At 39.8% G+C, this 22,051-nt stretch overlaps 1 protein-coding gene and 1 pseudogene across 2 annotated transcripts in view; one reads left to right on the plus strand and one right to left on the minus strand.

Annotated features, from left to right (window-relative positions):
* The window catches only part of SLC8A2 (solute carrier family 8 member A2), a 298,189-nt gene that overhangs the window by 243,444 nt on the left and 32,694 nt on the right, over positions 1-22,051 (plus strand). The window contains exons 4-5 of one of the 2 annotated variants that reach the window (XM_089684240.1): positions 2,625-2,642; positions 6,381-6,505. In XM_089684240.1, coding sequence (XP_089540366.1) covers positions 2,625-2,642; positions 6,381-6,505 — 143 coding nt within the window. The remainder of the gene's footprint in view (positions 1-2,624; positions 2,643-6,380; positions 6,506-22,051) is intronic. The other variant, XM_089684241.1, reaches the window with a different exon arrangement.
* LOC149456954 (uncharacterized) lies at positions 16,913-17,542 on the minus strand (annotated as a pseudogene).

Here is a 22,051-nt window from a genome sequence, read left to right on the forward strand (position 1 = left end):
GTGAATAAAGCTCAAAATCCTTCTAATAGCGTTTATTTCCATACACACAAATGCATTGGGAACACTACACATTCTATTCCAAATCAAAACATGAAGAAAAATATGTCAAGTTTGTGTTGTTCCTCTAAAAAAATTGAAGAAAAGTGAATATTAGACTGTTCAAAAAAATAGCAGTGTTTGTATTCTTCTTTACAAACTCAAACATTCACTATATAAACTGAAAAATGTTTGAAGATTTTGATTTTCTTTGAATCACTTAATGAATATTTAGTTGTATAAGCACTGTTTCTGAGAATTGCTGTACATCTGTGTTGCATGGAGTCCGGGGATTGGGCTGGCCACTCCATAACGTCAATCTTGTTGGTCTGGAACCAAGATGTTGCACGTTTACTGGTGTGTTTGGGGTCGTTGTCTTGTTGGAACACCCATTTCAAGAGCATTTCCTCTTCAGCATAAGGCAGCATAACCTCTTCAAGTATTCTGATGTATTCAAACTGATCCATGATCCCTGGTATGCGATAAATAGGCCCAACGCCGTAGTATGAGAAACATCCCCATATCATGATGCTTGCACCACCATGCTTCACTGTCTTCAGTGTACTGTGGCTTGAATTCAGTGTTTGGGGGTCGTCTTACAAACTGTCTCCGGCCACTAGACCCAAAAAGAATAATCTTACTTTCATCAGTCCACAAAATGTTGTGCCATTTCTCTTTAGGCCAATCAAGGTGCTCTTTGGCAAATTCTAACCTCTTCAGCATGTCTTTTTTTCAACAGTGGGACTTTGCGGGGGCTTCTTGCAGATAGCTTGGCTTCACATAGGCGTCTTCTAATTGTAACAGTACTCACAGGTAACTTTAGACCTTCTTTGATCTTCCTGGAGCTGATTGTTGGCTGAGTCCTTGCCATTTTGGCTATTCTTCTATCCATTCGAATGGTAGTTTTTCGCTTTCTTCCACATCTTTCAGGTTTTGGTTGCCATTTTAAAGCATTTGCGATCATTTTAGCGGAGCAGCCTATCATTTTCTGCACTTCTTTATATGTTTTCCCCTCTCCAATCAACTTTTTAATCAAGGTATGCTGTTCTTCCGAACAATGTCTGGAACGACCCATTTTCCTCAGAATTTCAGAGAGAAATGCACTGTAACCAGCATGTACAACATTTGCTGCCTTTCTTCCTTAAATAGGGGCAATAATTGCCACCTGTTTTTCAAAGAATGAATGACCTCACTAATAGAACTCCACACTGCTATTATTTTGAACATGCCCCTTTCAATTAGTGATTCAATTACACAGAATCAGCAGCATGCATGTCATGACTGTTGGGTCTGTTGGATTTCTATTACTCTTTTACACCCGTTAACATTATGGACAGTCTCGAGGCACCCTTTAACATTATGGACAGTCTTGAGGCACCCTATTCTAAAATTGGGTGCCTCTAGACTGTCCATAGTTTTAAATGGGCACCCCCATTCTAAAATGTGAAAAACTATTCTAATAGTTTTACATTACGCAGCAACATCCACACATGACACGACATCCAACATTAGAGGTGATTTATTCTTCCAAAGCAAGACACTGTACACACTGGTACTGACTAGTATTCCAATGTTTCTCTTCTCCCTCAGTTTTTATCCATCGCTCATCACTAATGTGACCCCAGCACTGATGGAATGGGGCAGGGGAGGGTCAAACTAGGATGCTGTGCAGGCAACCGACATCCTCCTTATCAACTGGTGATGTCATCGGGTTGTCAGGACGCCGGTGGCTAGAAGGTCATAATGGTGCACAATAAAAACCTGTGGTTTCATGTAACTAAAAGGCAGGCTTGTTCCACCTGCTGGCTTTGGGCAGTTTTTAGACATTTTGCCAAGGCACCCCTGAAGAAACCTCAAGGCACCCCAGGGTGCCTGGCACCCTGGTTGAGAAAGGCTGGTCTATAGCATATGAAAACTATGATATTGTCATAAATGCCATAAAGTTTAGCCTAAAGTATTTTTTTAATGTAAATTTGACTTTTGCAGTACACATTTGTATTTGATTATAGATTTTTATTTCATTACAGTCACTCAGCCCCATGATCGAGAATTGCTGAAATGACATCTCAGCCCCATAGTATTATTATCCAGTTGAATGGTAGACTTGCATTGAGAGATGGTCACAGAAAGGCACTGCAGCTTGCAACGCTACCAGGCAAGAAGTAGAGCATGCATATGTCATGAGCAAATATGGCTAGCCCCATCTACATACATATTTAAAATTAATATTCACAAACAAGGATGTTGATATATTGACACATATTGGTAAGAGTGTTAACATTTATCAATTTCACATGCATATCTAAAAAAACACAACAAAGGCTATAATTTCCCCTTAAAGAACAACTACTCTGCTTTACCCTGAAGAGTTGGATGAGGCTAATGTTAGGTTTGTTGGAAAATTCACATTATACCTAATGGAGAGGATAATGAAGGCAATTAGGTTGCATAAAAGTACAGTTATCCTGTAAGTGTCACTATTCCAAGAAACGTCATTGGCTTATATGTCTGTGGATGGGCGAAATGTGGAATTCTATTAATCGTTCACTACTCTCAGCTCACTCACTTTTCTTTCTCTGTCTCTCCAGCTCTGTTACTCAATCAGGGTAAGATCTTTTCCTTATCTTTCTTATATCTTAAAGTCTACCTGGCTAATTTATAAAATCTAGATGACAAGAACAATAAAGGGGTCATACATAGAAGCTAATGTGGTGCTTATTTAAAAATGAACTCCAGCCACGACATATTTTGCATACTTACATTGGGCCAGCTTGGGCCAATGAAAGTATGCATATGTGATGCCTGGTCAGCTGACTGTAAATCACAGTTACTACAGTGATAGTTGTGATCTTCCGGGAGTCATGCCGAGCGGTTTCCCTTCTGCATATCAACCACAGAGGTCACTCACTCGGCACAGCCGCCATCTAGAACTCACCCTGCATTTTTCTCACTGAATGCAAAGCATTCTCTGATTGGATGGGGTGGATAGGAGGGGTGGTGACATCACAATCTCCACCTCATCCACTCAAAGAATGCTTTGCATTCATTGAGAAAAATGAATAGCTTTCTCTGAATGGTGGGCATGCCAAGTAAATGATCTATTGCTGTTACTATGTAAAGGGGCAGATGCTTGGCACAGCACCTGGAAGATTGGTCTGGCTACTAGAGTGGTTTACTGCTTCCACAGAGCCTGATCAGGTATCACATATGCATACTTACCATGGGCAAAGCTAAACCATTGTAAGTATACAAACTATATCATCGTTGGAGTTCAGCTTTAACTTTTATTTTCCAGTTAGAAACATGAGAGCTAGAATCTGTTTTTTGCTATGGGCAGTTGTTTATTGGGTATTGTGAAATGAAAGAAGAGTAATTTTATAGTATGCAAATATAAATGTATAATTGTCCAAGGTATTGTCAATGTTAATAAAAGTCTTTTATTATAAGTAAAGGTGAATTCCCCCCAAATCGAATTATGCATTTTTGTGGTGCAATGCTGAGCCCTCAGTGGGGAAGAGTCTGGTATCCCCAACCACCAATCCCTAAAAAGCAATATAGGAAACTTTCCTTGCTTTTTTGTTTCGCTGGCCACTGGCTTTCTTTTCCCGAGTGGGAAACCAGCACCAATATTTTCCCAGCTCAGTTCCCATCCACCTTGGAGCTCAACTCCTGCTGCCGTAAGAGTGTTTTCCCAAGCTTCACACATCCTGCTGCATCCTCCATTAGATAAAATTCATTGTAAACACAGCAGGAATGAAGGAACCTTAATAATTGCTCTGGCAGCCTGTAGACATCACCACTGGTGTTCCTTAGAGTGCTGTTAAAGCAAATCCGTGGTGACCTTCCAAGTTCTGGCTGTAATTAGCATAATAGAACACCTTAGGACTTAGAGTTGCTGGGGGCTCACAAAATAAAATAAATCTATAGGGTTTATTTACTAACGCTTGAGAGTGCAAAATCAGGTGCACTTCTGCACATAAAACAATCAGCGTCCAGGTTCATTGCCAGGTTCATTGCCAAAGCTTAATTGAACAAGCTGAGGTTAGAAGCTGATTGGTTACCATGCACAAGTGCGCTAGAATCTGAGTGAACTAGCTTTGGTAAATCTCCCCCTATGTGTTGGCACCTGGAAGTACCAGGTATACAGTTGAATGGAACAGGGCAATTTAACATCTTCAGTTTTGCTGCAGGTACACGTTACAGTGGTCACAGACATATATTAACAGTCAATCCGGAGTGGACAATCCAACTACTAGAGGCATACAGTATCTATTGACTTGTTATTTCCTAAATATATTTATGTATATAAACAAAGCACAATTAAGAAGGGTGGTTAGAAAATGTGGAAACATGCGCAGTCAGCTCCCAGCACTGGCTTATCTTAAGCGACAAGCAAAACGAACAATCTCAAGGTGGATGTTCCAGCTATGGAGAACTTTAGATCTTCGACAACTTAAAAACTGAGCAAGACTTTTCAGCCCCCTGAAGACTGGGGTAGCCCAAAAAGAACACTGGAAAAACATAAACAAAGGGCGCACCAGCCTTGCACAATACTTTAAAAACGTTGTTCTCCCCTTGTTTTCCCAGTTATCTTGAGCATCAACCTGCCCAATCTATCTCCTCTCTCCCAGGGTACTAGGCCAGGGTTTTTCTGGTGGTGGCCCAGATGTGAGATCACCTTTGGCTGGATTGAGTGAATGCAATCCCATATCTATGGCCATCTTAACGTTTATGTATAGCCAACCTTTTTTGTCATATTTATCACAAGAAGCAGTCCCATTGGAAGATTTGCCCTCACCTCTTGCCCTGGTGACAACTCTAAAATGTTGGATTTCCCATCACTTTTGTCTTAGTGGGCATGGTCACCAGGACAAGTGTAGAGGGTAAATCTAACTAGTCCTTACACAGACAGCAAGAAAAACTTGACAGGGTGTCCTTCAACTCAATGTGGACTGATGGAAGCACCTCAAGGAGCCCAAATGCTGCAACCTCCAAAGATCCATACTTATTCATCCTTCCTTTCACCAGAAACTTATCTCACCCTAACTATGCCTTTTCCAACTACCCTGTGGAGTATTGCTCATCAGCAACCATTTTGCACAATATGGTTTGTATAATGCTCTAAAATGTATTTGTTTAACTGTTTATCATAAAAACAATAAAATCAACAATTATGAGATTATAAAATTAAACTTTCCACACACAAAAAAAAATTGGCTATACATTCACTTTAGGGTGTCCTAGTTCTGAAGATCCTGAGCAGGCTTGGATAAGAGAATCCACAGCAGGAGACCAAAGGCACTGGTCATATTATAGTTTATCCTAGAAAAACCCTTTTGCTGTGCTGAAATTTTTTTTGCAAGCTCTTCCTCCGTCAGGTCAGAAAACTGAGCTCCTTCCATTGATCCGTGAGAAGAGATAGAAACAATATTATGACAGGCACAGGGAGAACCTTGCCGTGTATCAACTCTTAAAATAGATCAGAATGCAACTGAGCACATCAGTGAAAAAGGTTTATTTTGTTGCAAATGCTTGTTCGTTAATGTTTGCCATTAACACTTTCACATTATGATTGTCAGACACATTATCCATTATTTCTGCTTGTACTGCACAATACTCAGACGCACAAATGCCTCCTTTGTTGTTGGAATTGTGTCACTCAGTTATTATACAGAGACCTTCTTTTCGGTCCTAAAGCTAAACTCCAGAACAGCTAAACACAGCTCTATATGTGAACTGTCTACCAAAGAATTTGTAATTCTGTTCAATCATTTTTTCGATTCATGCACCTCTTCCAGAAGGCACAACCCGGTGGGTGAGACCACTATCTCTCTTTGAATTAGAGAATTTAGTGGTGGCACCTTCTTATCCACAGCCTGCTAGACAAATAAAAGGCAGTAACAAAATAATGAGTATCTAAACTCGGCACTCTCCTGCTGTCAGTGTGCTCCTTGTCTGCATATGTGCATGCAGCACAGCCTGATTGACTCCTAGTGGTGCCCCTCCCCCTCACAATTTAAATTCAGCTGTGCTGGAAATGACAGAAAGCTGATATCAAGACAGAGTGAGATACTTATGCTAGTTGTATGTAAAATACACAACATCATTATTGAATTTTTTATTATCTATCTGGAGTTGAGTTTTAAGCTACCCATGGACATAAACCTCATGCATGTTTGACTTCCAAACTGTAGCCTAGTCTGAGGTCTCACAGCATTCACCATCCAGGCCAGTCACCATTTGTTTTTTGAAAAATTTTATCAATGTTATGTAAAATGAAGGGTGTCCTACATCCCGTAATATGTCACAGACACACTTGTAATGTGTGTCCCCTCTGTGACTAGATGAGGAAGATAAGAAGCTGTCTGCGGAGGAGGAAGAAGCAAAGCGGATTGCTGAGATGGGAAAACCAATTCTGGGCGAGCATTCCAAACTGGAGATCATTATTGAGGAGTCCTATGAATTCAAGGTAATATATATATATATAAGGCAAGGTTTGCAAAACTAATGTTCAGCACATATACAGTAAGTATAAAAATTACAATGTGTGCAATGAGTGTGCAATGTAATGAGTCAGAATGACTTTTTACTTCTTGACAACAGTTCAATTGTTGGGTTTCTGTTCTGAGTAATATTAGTATTATGTAGTGCAGAACTAGAACCTTCCCATGGTCATTCCCTCCTAGAGATTGGTCTATCTTTCTATAAAACACTGTAATATTTTTTCACAATGTGGTCCCTAATGTATTTATTCTACACATTACGTCAGACTGTCAGTTCTGCCTACTAGTTGCAAGCAACCCTAGGTGTCTTTAACTAGGCAGAAACCTTCTCTTGTACAAGAACCTGTTAGAACACCCATCAGATTGATGGCCAATAATATAGGCAGGGGCATAAATTGTGAGCTGGTCAAAATCAGTACAGCAAAGCACCATGGGAGGTATTCAGGGCTCTCTGGATGCTCAATAACAAAATATAAAATAACTTTCAGGGATCCAGAGATGCCTGGATGCCATACCAACTTTATTGTAACACTGTACCAAGATGGATATGATCTCCTATAATGATTTATCCTGTAAATACATAGATATCAGCTAATATTATCCAGAATGAATAACTGAGTAGTAGCTATACAGTAGCAGCTATATTCCTGGACATTTGTTCGATTTTATAATCATTAGTGGGGTCAAATTGGCGTTCATTTTCAACTGCAGTGAATAGGAAATTCGAAAGAGCAGTATGGAAGATTTTTACCAACATATATGGTTTTCATTCAGGAAGTCTATTCACTCCAAAATCGATTGTTAAAAGCAAATGAAATTTTGAAGTACTTTAGAATGACATTCATCGTCATTGAATGTACTGAGAATTTTTGTATGAATGTTCAGATTTTCATATGAACATGCTTTTGAAATTATACTAATGTATGGCCAGATCATGTCTGTACAGCTTTTACATTAGAATCTGAAAATAGAAAATAATTACAGTGACAAGAAAAATTGAACCCCTTGGAGTTAACTGGTTTTCTGCAGTAATTTGCCATACAATCTGATCCTCATACGCAGTAAGTCACCACAATAGACAAACACAATGTGCTTAAGCTGATAACACACGAACAATTCTAATTTCTCATATCTTTATTGAACACACCCATTAAACATTCACAGCGTTGGAAGAAAATGTAAGTGAACCCCTTGGAGTTAATAGCTGGTTGAACCTCCTTTGGCAGCAATGACGTCAAGCAAGTGTTTTTAGTAGCTCTAGATCAGATCTGCACAACGTTCATGAGGAATTTGACCGTTCCTCTTTACGGATCTCTTGAGGTCATTTCACAGCATCTCCATGGGTTTAAGGTTAGAGCTCTGACTGGGCCACTCCAAAAGGCGCATTTTCTTTTTCTGAAGCCAGTCTGTGGTGGATTTACTTAGATGCTCAGGGTCATTGTCCTGCTGCATCACCCAATTTCTACTAAGCTTCAGCTGGCAAACAGCCACCCTGACATTATCCTGTAGGATATTTTGGTAAACTTGCGACAGAAACAATTGAGTACTGTCCATGATACCTTTTTATTTACACTAATGTACAATTTTCAGGACAAGTTTTCAGGGTATGTCCCCTTCTTCAAGGTCCAAGCAGTACTGCTTGGACCTTGAAGGAGACATACCCCAAAAGCTTGTCCTGAAAATTGTATGTTAGTGCAAATAAAAAAAGTATCACGGACAGTACTCAATTGTTTCTGCTGCAAGTGCTACAATCACCTTTGGTAAACTTGGGAATTCATTTTTTCCCTCAATGATGGCAAGTGGTCCAGGCCTTAAGGAAGCAAACCCAGATCATGATGTTCTCTCCACCATACTTCATCTTTGGGGTGTTAGTAGGTTGTGCCTTTTTGCACCATACATACAGTATGCTGAGTATTCTTCCCAAGCAATGCAGCTTTTGTTTCATCAGTCCACAAAACATTTTCCCGGTAGTATTGCTGTTTGCCAAAGTACTCCGTGGCAAACTTCAGTCGCACAGCAAAGGTTTTTTTCGAGAGCAGCAGCATTTTCCATGGTGTTCTGCCATTGAGATCCTGCCTACACAAAGACTTACGTATGGTAGACTAATGAACATGAATGTTTCCAGTTCCAGTGATGTCTTCAAGCCTTTAGCTGTTACTCGTACTAATAAACTGTCTCCATTCATAGAAAATTTCTCTGTCAACTGATGGATGACTAAACATTTTGAGATTGCTTTGTATCCCTTACCAGCCTTATGCAGATCAGCTACTCTTGATTGTATGTCTTCATAGAGCTGCTTTTTGTGAGGCATGGGTAACATCAGCTGAGGCTTCTTATAAACAGCAATTTTAACATGTTTGAGTGTATTAAACCACACCTCCAAGCTCATTTCATTAATTGGACTCCAGGTGCGTAAACTGCTGACTCCAACTAGCTTTCGTTGAAGTAATTAGTCATTGGGTTCACTTACTTTTTCCTCCAATAATTAATGAGTGTGTTCAAAAAAGACACAAGAAATTAGAATTGTTTGTGTGTTATCAGCTTCAGCACTTAGAGGTTGATATGATAAAGGCAGATAGACTTTTCAGTTTGCAAGTCCAGAGCTTAATAAATGAGGAGAGGCTCTGCTGACTTCCATCATCCAATCAAGTGCAAGCACATGCTGCTTTTTTCCCTTGCATGTGATTGGGTATTCTTTGTAAAAGGAAGCTTTACCTTATTTACTAAGTTCTGGAGCATTTGCAATTGCAAAAAGCAACAGCCTATTTGCTTTTAGTAAACTAAACCCAATGTGTTTGTCTGTTGTTGTGAATTAGGTGAGGATCAGATCACATTTGATGGCATATTACTGAAAAAAAAAGTCAATTCTAAGGGGTTCAAATACTTTTATTTGCCATTGTATGTTCATTACAGATATGTTGTGCAATTACCTGTAATTCTTCTTCATATTTGTCTTTTGCCATCTTCTGCACAATAGCTGAAAGCACAAGAAGAGATAAAAAGAAGAGAGCTACTAGCTAGGCTAGGCCTTCGGACTTATTTTCTGCTTAAGCTAAAATAATGAATGGACCAAAACTCTGAAATATAAGATAGCATGGGATGTCTTTGGGCTGCACACAGAGTTAAGGCATATGTCAGGAAGAAAGATGTGGGGTGCACAAAGAACTAAATTGCTAGCTCAAAATATTTGATTTTATGCTTCTGCTGTATAGCATGGGGAATGTTCCAAGAACCTAAGACTGGCAGGCTAGAACAATGTTAAGGTAGGTAGGTACACCGTCAGTCTATGGTGAGGTGGGCCAAAATGAACCAATAAGCCTTCTTGAAATAAATAACATTTACATGGCATTACTCATTAGAGTTTCTCTTTAAATTTCTGTAGGGTATATTCTATAGAAGATCTGCTAAAATGTTTATTGCAAAACATAATTTAGGGAAGCTTTGCTTTAATATTTCAAGGTATGCCTTCAGAACTCTATTAATCCATTAGAAATACATATTGTCCAGTCTGTGTTTAGTAATAATTTGTGACAAGAGGCTTTTACTTTGCAGAGTTTAATGCTTGTAATGGTCTGCTCAGCGGAACCATCATGGTTCTGCCAAACGAAAGTTTTGGTAAAAGCACAAATGAGTTTCATGATTATCATTTACCTTTGTAAAATATTTAATTTAAAATACCTTTTCATTGATCTATTATTTAATTCTTACTGAGTCACAATTATCCACCTTCTTATTCCCTATAATAGACTTTCTATTCACTCTTTAATTACCAGCCCTTCAGGATTTTTACCCATTAGCGTCTTCTCACTGGGTATGTAAAATATCCTGGTGGCGTACAGCATATCAGCCTACTTTTAGGTGTGTTATGGATTTGTACACATTTTCTTTCTTTATCTTTTATGGTCAGACCAAAATATAAAATAAAAAAAGAGAAGATTTAAGTCAGGCATATACAAATTAGTGTAAACTGATATTTTATATTTGTTTTAGCCAGTGTATGGAACTCCTAGCTCCTTTTCATATGTTTACAGGCTCTCCATAGCTCCTTTGTTGTAAAAAAATAACTATGTTTACAGAACTCAGTAGGTCAAACTGAAATTCAAACACATACACACACAAATAATAAATTAGAGTCCCTATCCCTTTAGCTCAGCCATGGTATTCCAATTAGCTTTGCTTCTTACTATGTGCTATCCCACTATCTATTTTTTCATCTATGGATGCTATTCAGATCTTCAATTCTATGATGAATTTGTCGTGATCCCCATTAACCACCTCCACCCCATTCTTCAATGTCCCATCACATTTGCTTTTGTTTTATTTCTCTTGATTCTCATGATGCAATTCATCCTAAGCCTTAGTATGGAGATTCAATTGTTCTCTAATATCTAGGTACTCCTAAATCTCAAGCATTTCTCCATGGTTTCTGAATTCCAGGTAACTATAAATGTAAGCAGTTGCTGTGAGAAGAACAGATCATAATCCCGGATACTTAAATGCAGTTTAAATTAGGCCTACTCTGGGAAGCAAAAAGGGTCAGATCCCTTGTTGCATGGCAACAGGAGGAGGCTTAGAAGATTGTGAAGACATCGGCATGGCAGAGGGAAGTGATGCCTAAGGTACAGCCCTTCTATCATCTGTGGCATTTCACAGCAGTCATCGGAAGATAGAACCTCAGTCCTGGCCAATGCTGCAAAAGCCCAAACTACTCATTTCAAAGTTACCTGAGAGCCTCCCAGGTTGAATCATTAGCTGGATCCCCCTGTGAAGTGTGGCAAAACTTCAGAGGGAATGGAAGTCATAAGATGAGTCCGATGAATGGTTACTTTATTGTGGAGATCAGTACAAGTTCATTGTGTTCATCATAGTATACAAATTCTTCCAATTCCCTTGAGCTTCTCAGTATCCATAGATGACTAGTGTTCAGTTCACTTTGACTCTTCTGTGTCCATATCCACCTAACTTCCATGCATCTTTTTCCTCCTGACAACCCAGAAAGTAGATCAACTTCATCCATCTTTTTAAACATTTTTCAAAGGCTTTATGGACATTCTTAAAGTGTTAGTTCACGTTTACCAGAAACCTGCCTATGCAGATAAGGGGTATCTGTGGATAATAACAAACTGTGTGTCTCTGACTAAAGTTGAATAATTCCCTTGTTATAGGTGTAGGCCATTTATGTACCTCATGAAGCCTGACTGCAATACTCACAGGACATTGTGGCCTAGTCATTACTGCTCACATCCACCTTCACAGGAGTAAGATTTATTTCATAATCAAACCCCCTCACATGCTCTTTCTTCCACCTGATGCAGTAGCTCTAACCTCAGCATCTGAGAGTTCACTCCTGTGATGGTGGAGGTGAGCAGTAATGACTAGGCCTCATCTAGCAACGCCCTGGATTTTTCCAGTAAGGCTTCAGGAGGTATGTAAATGACCTAAACCTATAAAAAGGGCATTATTCAACTTTAGTCAGAGATGCATAGTTGGTTTTTATCTACAGACATCCCTTATCTGCATCGGCAGCTTTTTTGTAAAGGTGGACTATCCCTTTAATTGCCCTCTTAATGATCTCTTATACATACTTATATTTTGAATGCATAGTAGGCTGGTCCCCTAAAATCCATTTAGAAATGTAAGTATTTATAATATTTCCTTGTTTTCCACATTTTATTATGTTAAAGATATGTGTGGCACAGCCACTGGGTGGTACTGTGGGTGCAAAAGTATAATGATGTGCCATGTCCATACTCTTTCATTCTCTAGCACCTTTTATTCTGATCTAATGTTCTCCCTGGAATCCAACTCCTCTTTTCTCCCTTGTACCCCATGCCTCCTTGATATTCACTTGCTATTTTTTGCTCTCCCTTCTTGCTAATTTTTGCTCTCCCTTTCTCTATCCTATCCAAATCCCTTTTCCTTCCTATTATCCATATCCATCCTTCTTCCCAATGTTGGATCTACTCATAATGTCCAGTATCTATCCTTTTTGAGTGTCAGCATCCCGTTCTCTTTGACAAGGATCCAATGACTTCCTAGAACTTAAAAAAAAATTATATTTTTTGAGCGTAGGAAGACTTTTTAACTGTGAGTTTTATCCTACAGTACTAATGTATAGTATAATACCCTGACCAGTGGTATTAAAACACTGACACCCCTCATCTGTCACAGCTCTGTGTCTTGCAAATTCATAATTATTATTTTAGCAAGCATCCTTAAAATGCTACGAACAGATTAGCACAAGGATTTATCTGCTTTTTGCTGTACTAAACCCATAAAGAAGGAAAGAATGCTGTCTAATCCTTATTAAGGCTTAAGCATATCCCTGATGCTGCGGTAGCAGAAAACGTTCCTATACGGGCAGCTTGCAATTGAAGTGGAGGTTGCAGCCAGCTGAGAGTGACAAGAGGGGGGGGTCTTTAAATCCCGCTCTGGTCTTTTGCTTTCTGGTATCATCAGATTGCACTGGAGTTTTATTTACATGTGACGTTCCATGTAGCTAATCCTACTCTATGTGGCTAATCCCCCCAGACACAGCAATAATGAATGCTGAGGCCAAAAGGTTAGCGGTTATGTGTGTCCCCAAATATAAACATGGCTCCCTCTGCCCTTATAATGTATGGGATAGTTTTATCAGAATGTGTATGTATAGGGCTACATACACTTTACTGCTTAATAGGCCCACCTCTTGACTCTGGGGTTGATTTACTAAAACTGCAGAGAGCAAAATCTGATACAGCTGTGCATGGTAGCCAATCAGCTTCTAACCTCAGCTTGCTCAATTAGCGTTTGACAAAAAAACATGGAATCTGATTGGTTTCTATGCAGAGCTGCACAAGATTTTGCACTCTCCAGTTTTCGTAAATCATTCCCTTTGTATTTTTGACCATTATAATTTTAATTGACAAAGGCATATATTTCCTTCAGTGATTAAATTCACCCTATACTTAACCCCTTGGCTCCTGAGCCTCCTGGCCCTTTAAGGGGTTTTAGATGCCGGAAGGTGGGGGTTGTGATCATGTGACTACCGTGATTGGCTGTCACAGCGGTCACATGATAAGAACGCTTCCAATCACAAGTAGAGATCAGGAGCTTTCCATTAGCTGCCACGGCGTGCTCTCGGCACAGTTCTAGTTTTTTGGGTACGCAAATGTAGACCTCTTGCGTGAAGGGCCACCCTTCATAATATGTGTTCAAGAGGTAGTGGTAGAAGGGTACTGGACACAGATTTTCACAGGTTATCAAACTGCAAACAAAGGCATTACGGCAGCCCAACCGGCCTGTATTCGGAAGCTCACCACAAAGAAGGGGACCCCCCCCCCCCCACAAAGAAGGGGACCCCCCCCCCCCCAGGAGATGACATTCATCCAAATTGAAAAATCCAAGTGTAATGGGTGAAGGAGAGCACCAAATAAAAAATATTTAGGTGTCCAAGGTCTTTATTGTTCAACTGGCTATAACATGCAGGGCAGAAGTCAGCCAACGTGTTTCAGGGGGCCAGACAATCCTCCTTCATCAAGGCTGGGTAAAACAGCAGAATGTTCAATGGACCCAAACATTCTCCTAAACAGATTGACACATCTACTGTGAACACCAGCACTGAAAGTTGTTTATCATTTGGTCATATAATCTCAGCTTGGACTTAATTCTCTAAGGTAAAGCAAGGCCTGCTTAATATATCAGGGCCCCCTCATCATCATAAATAGCATATTTAAGGTTAAAAAAAAGGGGGTAATGTGTACATATACTCAAGAGCAGGGGCGGACTGACCATTTGGAAACTCGGGCACTGCCCGAGGGCCGGGGGGCAGTAGGGAGCCCCATGAGATGCCCCTGGTACCTTTTTCATATGCTTTTTTGAGTTTGGGCAAGGACACAGGGGCCCCATGATCCCCTATTGCCCGGGGGCCCCATGAGTTGTCAGTCCGCCCCTGCTCAAGAGTGTCCCTGTGAATGGGACTCCATTGCAAAATTTTGATGTGCCCCCCCCTCCAGCTAACTTGCAGCTGCGCTTTACGATTTTACCTGAAACTCTGGGGTGTTGACTGCATTAGCCATAGGGGTTCATTTCATTCTGTGGCAGAAGTTCAGAGGGCAAAACATCTATACTGCTAAAACAGATAAGCAAAAGGGCGGTCTGTAACTTGCAACTATCCTGGGGTCTTCATTCATCCCTTTTATACTGTAAACTTCTTAATTTAGTTCCCCTTACATCCTCCTTAATGGGTACCCCTTCTACCTCAAACCCAACTCCAGGCACAAAGTTTTTCAATGATCTTAAAAATCTTTAATATTTTGTATCCTTTATTAAATCCATTTTTGTTTTTTTATTTACATAGCAGTTACAAAGCTCTGGTGATCTGGTGCCAAACAGTACAGTGGAAGCTGCACTTATGGCTCCTCTCTAAATTGGAAAGTTGTCTATGATGGACAGCAATGGTGTGCCTCTGCCCCCTCCTTCTGCTTTGCCTTTTGCAAACCACAGTCACATCTTGATAACTGTCATATTTTTTTTGAATGACATAGAAGAGGCAAGAAGGGGAATACACAATATCCGAACTGGTGTCAGTCATAGACACCATTCTGATTCTGGGGGGAAGTGGAAGTTAAACTCCTGCTGTACTGTCTGGCACCAGCTCACTGAGAATTTGTAGCTGCCGGGTAAATTAAAAATTAATATTGGACTTAATGAATTATATAAAATATTAATATTAAAATATTTTTTTATAAATGTTGAAAATGCTGAACTTGGAGTTGGGCTTTAAAGACATTACAAACCTTACCACCTGCATTTTGTGTTTTTCACAAGATATGCCTTGGTCATATGGTTTCAAGGTGTAATTTTTTTTTTTGCCTTGTAAGCACAGCCTAGAATACAGTAAACCTCCACATTCCTTTATCAGCAGTTTCTGTTAGTGTTCAAATATAAGTCATGCCACATTGCACTGGACAGGTTAATGCATGACCTCTTTATGTAGACTGAGAACTAACATTTCCTCTAAATAAACTACATATCCCACAATCCCTGGGTCTCTCCGTCTAGTGTTCTCTAAGTGTGAGCTACATAGTAATTAGATGTGACACAGCCACAAGCAGGCAGAGCAATGAAGGGAAGAGGTGTTTCATCACATTAGCGCTCCCACATTTATGATACAACACAGAGGAAATAGAGAGGCGTGGACTGGAACCTGTGTGACTTGGAACAAAACGTTCCCTGTTCCTTTCACGCACGTGTCAAACACAAGGCCTGCGACCCAAATGCAGTCCACCAGGTCATTTCATGTGGCCTTCACACCTCTCCTGCAGCACCCCCCACCTTGTTCCACCGGTCGGCAGCAGAGAGGAGGATAGAACTCCTCCCCCAGATCCTGCACTTCTTCTTGCAGAGGCTCATCTCTGCCACCGCCGTCTCAGCAGTAGGCAGCAGAGAGGAGGACAGAACTCCTACAGATCCTGTACCTCTCTGTGCAGTCACCCCTCATCTCCACCTCCCCTGGTCCCAGCATTCAGCAGACTCTGGCAGCTGACTCCAGCCCACCTCTGATCCTCCTCCAAACCCTGCATTTTCTGCTTCTTAGCTTAGCCCCCTAAGCAGCACAAGGTAAGGGGGAGTGCAATGTGATGTAAAGGGATGTGGGGGACCTCTAATGGTGGTGGGGGGGGCACTTGACATCTGATGTAAGCAGGGGGTGGGGTACTCTGGACATCTAGTCTTACAGATACAATTTTGAAGACAACCATAATGCTGATGCGGGCGCAATGAAATTTTGTTTGAAACCTCTGATTTAGCGAATAGGGACAAGCTAGGTGAATGAATGCATGGACATTGGAGAATCCATAAGCCGTGGCACTACAAAGTGTAGAACAACACACAAGTCCAACGTTACAAGGTAAGGCATAGCAGTTACAGCTACTCCACTGTTGAAGATGCAGAGATCAAAAGGATCATCATTGGGCTCCCAGAAATACAGCTATAGTTGTCTTCTGCGAGTATTATAAACCTGTCAGATATAAATAATGAAAATAAGTCCAGGAGATGTCATGCACTTCCTTGGACTTACCTCATAGTGTGCCTTCCTGGAATTCAGCTTTAAAACAACAAAAACATTTAAAAGTGTAGAATGCCTTTAAGGACAAAGTCAGTTTCAACCAGTATGATCTCTGATGGTTTTTGTCCTAGTCTAGGACAATTCCTAGGCTTTTGCTCACATGATCTACACAAGAGGATCCCTAGGGAAGCATCTTCTTCAGAAAAGGTAAATACTGTATATTTGTCCCTCTATATAGTCATGGCCTTTCTTTCTGACACTGGGCCCTACATTGCACCCCAGAATTCTTTGGTAGTCTACAGATTTCATAATGCCATGCACACGGTCAAGAAGTCAAGTACCTGAAGCAGTAAAGCAACCCCAAAACATCAGTGAACCTCCACCACGTTTGACTGTAGGGACTGTAATCTTTTCTTTAAAAGCCTCATTTATTTTTCTGAAAACAGTAGAATGATGGGCTTTACCAAAAAGCTGTAGTTTTGTTTTGTCTATCCACAACACGTTACCCCAAAAGGATTTGGGCTTCCTAAGGTAAGTTTTGGCAAACTCCAGTCTGGCTTTTTTCTGTTTCTGTGTCAGCAGTGGGGTCCTCCTGGGTCACCTACCAAAGCATCCCTTTTCATTCAGATTACGACGTATAATGCAAGCTGACACAGTTGTACCCTGTGCCTGAAGGTCAGCTTAAATTTGTTTGGAAGTTGATCAAGGTTCTTTATCCACCATTCGAACAATTTTTCATTGCAATCTTTGATCAATTTTTCTCTTTTGTCCATGTCCAGGGAGATTAGCTACAGTGCCATGGGCTGTAAACTTCTTGAAAATATTGCGCACAGTGGACACAGGAACATTAAGGTCTCTGGAGATGGACTTGTAACTTTGAGATTGTCCATGCTTAAAATACAATTTTTGTTCTCAAATCCTCAGACAATTATTTGCTGCTCTTTCTCTTCTCCATGCTCAATGTGGCACACAGAGACACACAACAGAAAGGTTGAGTCAATTTTTCACCATTTTAACTGGTTGTCGGTCTGATTTCTACATTGTTAGCACCTGTTAATCGATACAGGGGAGTTTAATTACAAATTACAGAAGCATCACAAATTTGGAATGCAATTATTTCTTACAATTTTGAGAAGGTGCCAATAATTTTGTCCAGTCCATTTTTGGTATTTTGCATGGAATGTATCAGATTTGGTTTTTTGTTTCTCCACCAAGTTGTGTCAAACCTATACAAACAAAAGAAATAAACATGAGAATGCCTAAATATTTTTAACTGCAACAATTTTCTGGGTGAAAGGGTGCATTATCCGACAGAAATGCAGGGGTGCCAATATTTTTTGCCATGACTGTAGCTCTTTATTTTTGAATCCCAGAAAAACCATCATAGTTTTAAGCTTGACTATAAAGTAGAAGCAGCTCAGATGACCACAACTTGTTGTAATCTTCATTATGACTCAACCAATGGGCAGATGTTCCATGCATGTGGGTTTTTCTTTTGATTATACAGAAAACGAGACATCCGCAATCAGACATGCAGATTTTAATTGTCATGCTTTGAAAATCCAAGTGTGTGACGCTGAGAGATTCTGAGGCTGCAAGCCATCATTTTAGCTATCTAGTTAACCAGGACACAATCTGGTTGGCGTAAATGATGGTACAGCCTTTGACATGGCTGCCTTTTCTCAGGCAATATACAGCCATGTTTAGGATCACACTGAGATGACAATTGATCTGGCTGATTTTGACAGCTTCCATTCACTTCCAAACTGAACCTCTTGATCCGCACAGAAAAAGGTGCAATCGCTGTGCAGTACTAAGCAGGAAGTCGACGCCTGCAGGTATAATGAATGGCTACCTTTATATACATATGTATTAGGAAGTCGTATATAAAACATTTTTTTTAAACATTAGAATGTATTGATAATATTATTTACACTCATTTACATACATATCTAAAAAAACTACTATAAGATCCTTTTAAAAATGATATTAAAGGTTTGTTTTTTACTTGCTCTCCCCCTTCCTAACCAGGCCATTTTTTGCGATACTTTAACTGACAATTGCGCAGTCATGCAACACTGCACCCAAATGAAATTTACGTCCTTTTTTCCCAAAAATTTAGCTTTCTTTTGGTGGTATTTGTTTGCCTGTGCGTTTTTATTTTTTGCGCTAAAAAAAACAATACCGATAATTTTGATAAAAAAAAATATTTTTTACTTTTTGCTACTAAACACGTCCAATAAATTTTTTTTAAAAATCCACCCTTGGACAGCATTGATATAGTATAACTAAAGGCAACATTTTATTTTTAGTTTTAATAGAGTGGAGATGGATTAGAACATCTATCAATTTTTATTGCTGTCTGTGCCCCCATTAAAGTGTTACTAAACACAAGACACTGCATTCACTATATCTGGTCTCCCACAGTACACAGAACATGCAAATGCAATCATTTTAGTAAATATAAACTGCCAAATACATATTCTCAACAGCAGTATATAGCAGTCTTCTATCAATGTACAGCCGAGCACTGGTTAAAGCTTGTAGGAGGAGTTTTCATTCTCCCCTGATTGTCCTATGAGGCTGCATAACCCCGACCCTCTGTCTGGACAGTGCTGATTGGCCCTGTGCTGATCATATGCACTCTCCCAAGAAAGAGAAAAAAACTCTCTAGTAATACACACCAAACTGAGCATATGCAGTTTGCCCCCAAGACTCTGTTCTATCAGCAGATAGATTGGGGATGGTAGAAGAAGGGGAGGATCAGAGAAGACAGGATCAAACATCCTTTTTACACACTGCAGAGGATTAATCCCTTAGGTTCCACAGTGAGTATAACAAGCATGCTTTCTGCATATACAGGCTGATTTTACTGTTGTGGGTTTAGTAACACTTTAAGTGTATCTAAAGTCCACATATTTTTTCAGTTTCTTTCTTTCAGTTTACTTACTGCTGTCTCTTTACCCATTTAGGAGATTTACTCTCTCAATTTGCCCTGGTGACAACTGTGACTAAAGAATAATGGAAAATCTAAAATTTTGAGTTGTCACTAGATCAAGAATAGGGGGGAAATGTTCCGGAGACAACTGTTCAACAGGATCTTTCCCTCAATTTGGAGATAATTCCTCTGACCTGAGTCTACAGGACATGAAATGATTGGAAATTGCCCTACTGGGACACAGATGGTAAAAGAAAAACAAACAGGAATATCTAAAATAGAAAATAAAGGAAGTTTGGCTTTAGATATACTTTATTTAAAAGTGTGTCAGATATTGGAATGTTTTTGATTTTGTTTGCAAAAACTTCTTTTATTTTATCCCCAATAAAGAAGAGTAATAGTACAGGTTATAAAGTCAGACACAGATGTAGACAGCTTCTTCGTAGCTGTCTTGAAATATATAATTTACGGGCCTCCGATGACCATTAGTGCTCAGACATTATGATTTCATACACACAGGGAATTAGTGTCTCCATGGATATCCATTTTCCATCTTTTTTTCTGCAATGTTTTTTAACCTTTATGTTGCTGGACCAATTTTTCCATGTTTTGCATTTACAATGAAGCGTATATTTTGTAGAATGACCAGATGGATTATTTGTGAATTTCTATGAAAATTTTGTTCAAAACTAAATTTTCATCTTTTAGATATGAAAGATAGGACTGAGATAGCAAACAAGCAAAAAATGAACACAACACAAATGTAAATTGGTGAGGCATCCTTTGGACTCATCAATTGAGAGTTACCAGAAAATTACGGTTTTATTTTTTTTGTTATTCCTCTACCTCTGTGGTGTGGGAGTACATAATATGTAGTGCAACAAGCATTTCTGTATATTTCTGCACCCTAACAGCCTGTGTGTGGATGTTGTGTATATGTGGGGGATTTTTAAATTAATTTAAATTATTTTAGTTTGTTTTTTATATTTTACTTTTTCATTACTGAACTTGATGCAAGAGACTCATGCATCCCTTATGTCATAATATGGATTTGGGATAACAGTTTCTGTTCAAGAAGACATCGGGGGACAATAAACTCATGAGGAAAGAACAAAGAGAGGGCGCACAGGCCTAGTGCATTACCATAAAAAATGTTAAATAAGAAATAAAATAGGTGTTGTACTCACAAATGACAATAAAGTCAAGGCACATCATAAAAGAACAGCTGGGTCAACACCGAGCTGAGTAACAGTCCGTAATGGGGAATGTAGACATCCAATAGCTGACGCGTTTCGAGGACTTGCCTCTTCCTCAGAGCCCACAATAAACTCATGATTTATCATCTCATCCTTGATCTGTAGCTCTCCTGGCATTTTATACCAATATACTGACACTGTAGGGGTTGATTTACTAAACCTGGAGAGTGCAAAATCTGGTGCAACTGTGCATGGCAGCCAATCAGCTTCTATCTTCAGTTTGTTTAATTGAGCTTTGACAATAAAACCTGGAAGGTGATCGGTCACTATGCAGAGCTGCACCAGGTTTTGCACTCTCCGGTTTTAGTAAATCAACCCCACGAGCTTAAAAGTGCTCTGAACGTATGCTGGCCATACACTAGTAAAATGGAGGTCGAATGGTTTTTGTTTTAACCTCCCTGGCGGTATTCCCGAGTGTAGCTCGGGGTAAAGTTTCAGTACCACAAGCGGTAACCCCGAGCTACTATCGGGCTTACCATGCAACGCTGCTCTGGGATCCCTCGATCACTTACCTTGTCCTGCGCTCCCACGATGTCCCTCCTGCAGTGTCCTCGGCAATGTAATCCGGCAGATGCCGGCATCTCTCATCTGGGTTCCATCCCCTGCGAGCGTCGGGACGTACAGGGACAGAACGACGGGAAATTTGAAAATGACAAAAAGTGACATTCACTAAAATCACCAAAATCACATAGTAAAACATTACTGTATCAAAGCATTTCACATACATTTTGTCCCGAGTGCTTTGTCCTGTGCCCTGCCTGCATTTTTACTGTTCTTTCTGCTGGAAACTGAGAAATGTCCATGGCGTCCAAAAAGCGTCCCTTTAGGTCAAAAGCGGTTTTAGACCAGCTAGAGAACAGCGATAGTAAATCAGAACCACTTGCAGAATTGAGTGATAATGATTTGTGGGGAAATTCGTCATCAGACACTGAAAACGATTTTGCAACTTTGCTCAGTGATGTGTGAACTTGGCGCTATATTTCAAATTTCAGTGTTTTTGGTTTGATTATATTATTGAATTAAATGTATTACTATTATATTATTATTTTTTATGATTATTTATTAAATTATAATTTATGATTTCGTGTTTCAAGTTTTATCCTACCCGGGATGTTTACTAGATTCTTGTTCGGACAGATTTCAGTGAGTTATTCCTAAAAATTACAGGCCTACAATAACAAAAATACTTATTTCCATGCAAAAAAATGTACCGCTTTGAGCACAGAAATATGGACATAATCAGACTGCTAGGGAGGTTAAGAATGTTCTG

The sequence above is a fragment of the Staurois parvus genome, unplaced genomic scaffold, assembly GCF_062004578.1.
Source record: "Staurois parvus isolate SC_StPar_1 unplaced genomic scaffold, SC_StPar_1.0 ptg000340l, whole genome shotgun sequence".
Classification (NCBI taxonomy): domain Eukaryota; kingdom Metazoa; phylum Chordata; class Amphibia; order Anura; family Ranidae; genus Staurois; species Staurois parvus.